Source organism: Chiloscyllium plagiosum, chromosome 4, assembly GCF_004010195.1.
Source record: "Chiloscyllium plagiosum isolate BGI_BamShark_2017 chromosome 4, ASM401019v2, whole genome shotgun sequence".
Lineage (NCBI taxonomy): Eukaryota > Metazoa > Chordata > Chondrichthyes > Orectolobiformes > Hemiscylliidae > Chiloscyllium > Chiloscyllium plagiosum.
In genome coordinates, this window is record NC_057713.1 from 6,333,712 (window position 1) to 6,337,617 (window position 3,906).

The 3,906-nt window shown below is 46.8% G+C and overlaps 1 protein-coding gene across 1 annotated transcript in view; it reads left to right on the forward strand.

Moving 5' to 3' along the window:
• The window catches only part of LOC122548762 (cadherin-4-like), a 48,826-nt gene that overhangs the window by 39,045 nt on the left and 5,875 nt on the right, over window positions 1-3,906 (forward strand). Inside the window, exon 13 of the mRNA XM_043687530.1 lies at window positions 2,996-3,235. Within this exon, the coding sequence (XP_043543465.1) occupies window positions 2,996-3,235 (240 nt within the window). The remainder of the gene's footprint in view (window positions 1-2,995; window positions 3,236-3,906) is intronic.

A 3,906-nucleotide genomic window follows, 5' to 3' on the forward strand; every position in this document is an offset into this window, starting at 1 on the left:
GCCCTCATCAATCCTCTTTGTTACTTCTTCAAAAAACTCAATCAAGTTTGTGAGACATGATTTCCCACGCACAAAACCATGTTGACTATCCCTAATCAGTCCTTGCCTTTCCAAATACATGTACATCCTGTCCCTCAAGATTCCCTCCAACAACTTGCCCACCACTGAAGTCAGGCTCACTGGTCTATAGTTCCCTGGCTTGTCCTTACCGCCCTTCTTAAACAGTGGCACCACATTAGCCAACCTCCAGTCTTCCGGCATCTCACCTGTGACTATCGATGATACAAATATCTCAAAGTAACATTTCAGAGAGGAAGGATGATTGGCTGAGAATTGAATTGAATTTTCAGCAAAGAAATGGGCCATTCGGCCCACCTGTTATATGCTGGTATTCATATGTTTCGCGTTAGCTCCCTCTTACTCCCTCTCACCTTTTGTTTAGCTTTCCTCAACACCTATCCATGTACTTCCTCTCAACTGATCCACATTCACTCTGTGTGGAGAAGTCTTTCCTGATTTTCGTTGCACAGAAAGTGATGGGGAAATCCAGAGAGAGAAGAGAAGTTAACATTTCAAGTCCCGGGACCCTTCATCAGAATGGAGTTGCTGCTTTCCCTACTGGATTTATTCATGATCATGTTTTGTCTTTGTGTCTTAGTCCCCTCCCACAGTTGAGAACATCTTCTCTACCTCGAGGGTGGCACAGTAGCTCAGTGGTCAACACTGCTGCCTCACAGCCCCAGGGCCCCGGGTTCATATGACCAGAAGACCATAAGACATAGGAGCAGAAATTAGGCCATTCAGGCCCTCGAGATGCTCTGCCATTCAATCATGGCAGATAAGTTTCTCAACCCCATTCTCCCCCTTTCTCCCCATAACCCTTGATCCCCTTTACAATCAAGAACCTATCTATCTCCGTCTTAAATATACTCAGTGACCTGGCCTCCACATCCTTCTGTGGCAATGAATTCCATAGATTCCCCACTCTCTGTCTGAAGAAGTTTCTCCTTATCTCTATTCTAAAAGGTCTTCCCTTTACTCTAAGGTTGTGCCCTCGGATCCTAGTCTGTCTTACCAACATCCACTCTGTCCAGGCCATTCAGTATTCTGTAAGTTTCAATTAGATTCCCCCTCACCTTTCTAAACTCCATAGAATATAGACCCAGAGTCCTCAAACGTTCCTCATATTCTAAGCTTTCCATTCCTGGGACCATTCTCATGAACCTCCTCTGAACACGCTCCAACACCAGTACATCCTTCCTAGATTTGGGGCCCAAAATTGCACACAATACTCCAAATGTGGCCTGAGAATTCCAGCCTCAGACAACTGTCTGTGTGGATTTTACACATTCTCCCCATGTCTGCATGGATTTCCTCCGGGTGCTGCAGTTTCCTCACACAATCCAAAGAAATGCACTTGGATTGGCCATGGGAAATTGCCCATAGAGTCCAGGGGTGTATAGGATAGATGGATTAGCCATGGGGAATGCAGGATAACAGGGATGTCGGAGTGGGATGCTCTTTAGAGAGTCGGTGTGGATTTGTTGGGCTGAATGGCCTGTTTCCACACTGTAGGGATTAGAGTCATAAAGTCATAGTGATGTACAGCATGGAAACAGACCCTTCAGTCCAACTCGTCCATGCCGACCAGATATCCCAACCCAATCTACTCCCAGCTGCTAGCACCTGGTCCATTTCAGTACAAGCCCTTCCTATTCATATACCCATCCAGATGCCTTTTAAATGTTGCAATTGTACGAGCCTCCACCACTTCCTTTGGCAGATCATTGCTTACACACACCACCCTCTGTGTGAAAAAGTTGCCCCTTAGGACTCTTCTATATCTTTCCCCTCTCACCCTAAACCTATGCCCTCTAGTTCTGCATTCCCCAAGTAAATCTATCCTCTCAAGGCCTCACTGTGATTTTGAAGACCTCTATCAGGTAGTACTCAGACTTCCAATGGTTGGAGAAATGAGCCATGGCACCCTCACAATTACCTGGTCATTGACCTTCCAGCAAGGTCTTCATTCCATTTTCCCAGTTTCTCCATCTCCCTCATGTCTGTTCTGATACTGGCTACATCCCTGGAAGGGAGCACAATGTGACCACCAAGATGTTGTGAGACCTTTAACGATCAGTGAGAACCGAAGGGAAACCCAGTGAATCATCAACCCCAGGAATTTAAACCATCAATTTTCCAATAAAGCTTTATTCTGCTTTCATTACAGTGCCCCAGTTATGAGAGCAACCAAAGCATATTCTTCTCTATGTCCAGCTAGTAAGTCCTCCACCTCGGCCATCTCTTTTACAGTGGAAACTACCACACTCATGACAGATTGCTCTCACAAAATCCATAATGTACTGTCTGCTGTTAGCTGTGCTTCCTCAATTGGACAGCACCCGTGGAAGAGTTCTGAGTGCGCCAACTGACAATTTATGATGAACCGTTGAGCTTGTAGCAAGGTCCATTTTTTTGGCTAGTGGTCGTGTCAAAGCCAGTCTCTGCAAACAAAGAGAATATGTTCAAACCTTGAACCTTTTTCTGAAATGCCCAGGAACTTGGGGAACCTCCTGTTTGCAACTATTGCTGTCTCAAAGGCAACACCTTGACCAATCAGAGTCATCTTACCAACGAATCAGCACCCTTTCCTCCTATCATGAATTGCTGTGACTGTTTGAAATTTGGCGTCCTTCCCTTTGGCCTAATGAGTGCAAGATACAACATGTTGGAATAGAAACACAGAAAATAGGAACAGGAGTAGGCCTGAGAGCCTGCTTCACCATTCATAATGTGGCTGATCATCCGACTCAGTCCCCTGTTCTTGCATTCTTCCCATACCCTTGGATTCTTTGAGCTACAGGAAACCTATCTAACTCCTTTTGTCAGCAATGCTCAAGAGACTTGTAAGGAAATGCTTTTAACAATGTGGCATTTTCTCATTACGACCAATGTCTTTTAAAAATCTCTCCCTTGCTTTTTTTTTCCCCAAAAGATACCAGTGCAGAGCTTCAGCCTTTAGTTGACCTCTGGCCACACACCTTCAAAGTCCCTATCAAGGTGGAAGATAACCAGGGGTCTGGTAAAATCCAGGACATGGACGTAAGCGTGATCGAATGTGCCGGCAATGACCTGACCTGTACTCCCGACAAAATGCGGCAGATTGGATCCAAAAAAGCTGCCCTCGGCGGGCCTGCGATTGGTCTCATGGCACTTGCGGCTTTGTTGTTACTCCGTAAGTGAGAGAATGTACAGTCACTGCTAGACAATAGCACCAGTACAGGCACAACAGGCCAAATGGCCACATGCTGCATCTTAACAATTCAGTGCTCCAGTTCATTCTTGGAGCCACCCTTCCCCCACCACCAGGATATCCTCTCCCTCATCATCCAGCATCCTCTGAAATGCATCGTTACATTCACCTCAACCACTCCTTCCCATCTCGAAAATGAGATGTCGATTGTGCTGGAAGCCATGATTGGGTGGATTTAGGGGAAGGGGGATTCACAATTTTCAAGCATCCATGTAACTCCACGGTGATGTCATTGGATTGCAAGCACCCTCTGAAATGACTCTTGTGGGCTGTTCCATTCAAGGGGTCAAGTGGGGATGGGCAAGGAATGTGGACCTTGCTAATGAAGCCCACCTCCCATGGAAGAGTATTGTGAGGAGCTCGTTCCGATTTGGGGATTTTCCATCCTTTCCACACATTCCCAATATTGCCATGCCATCACTTGACAACATGGGGCTGGGGAGAAGGGGGAGGGGGATGGGGCAGGTGGGGGGGCAAATGGGGCTTATGAGTGGGAATAGGGAGCTGTGAGACAATGGGGCAGGTGGTGGGAATGGGGCAGGTGGGAATGGGGCAGGTGGGAATTGTGCAGGTGGGAATTGTGCAGGTGGGAA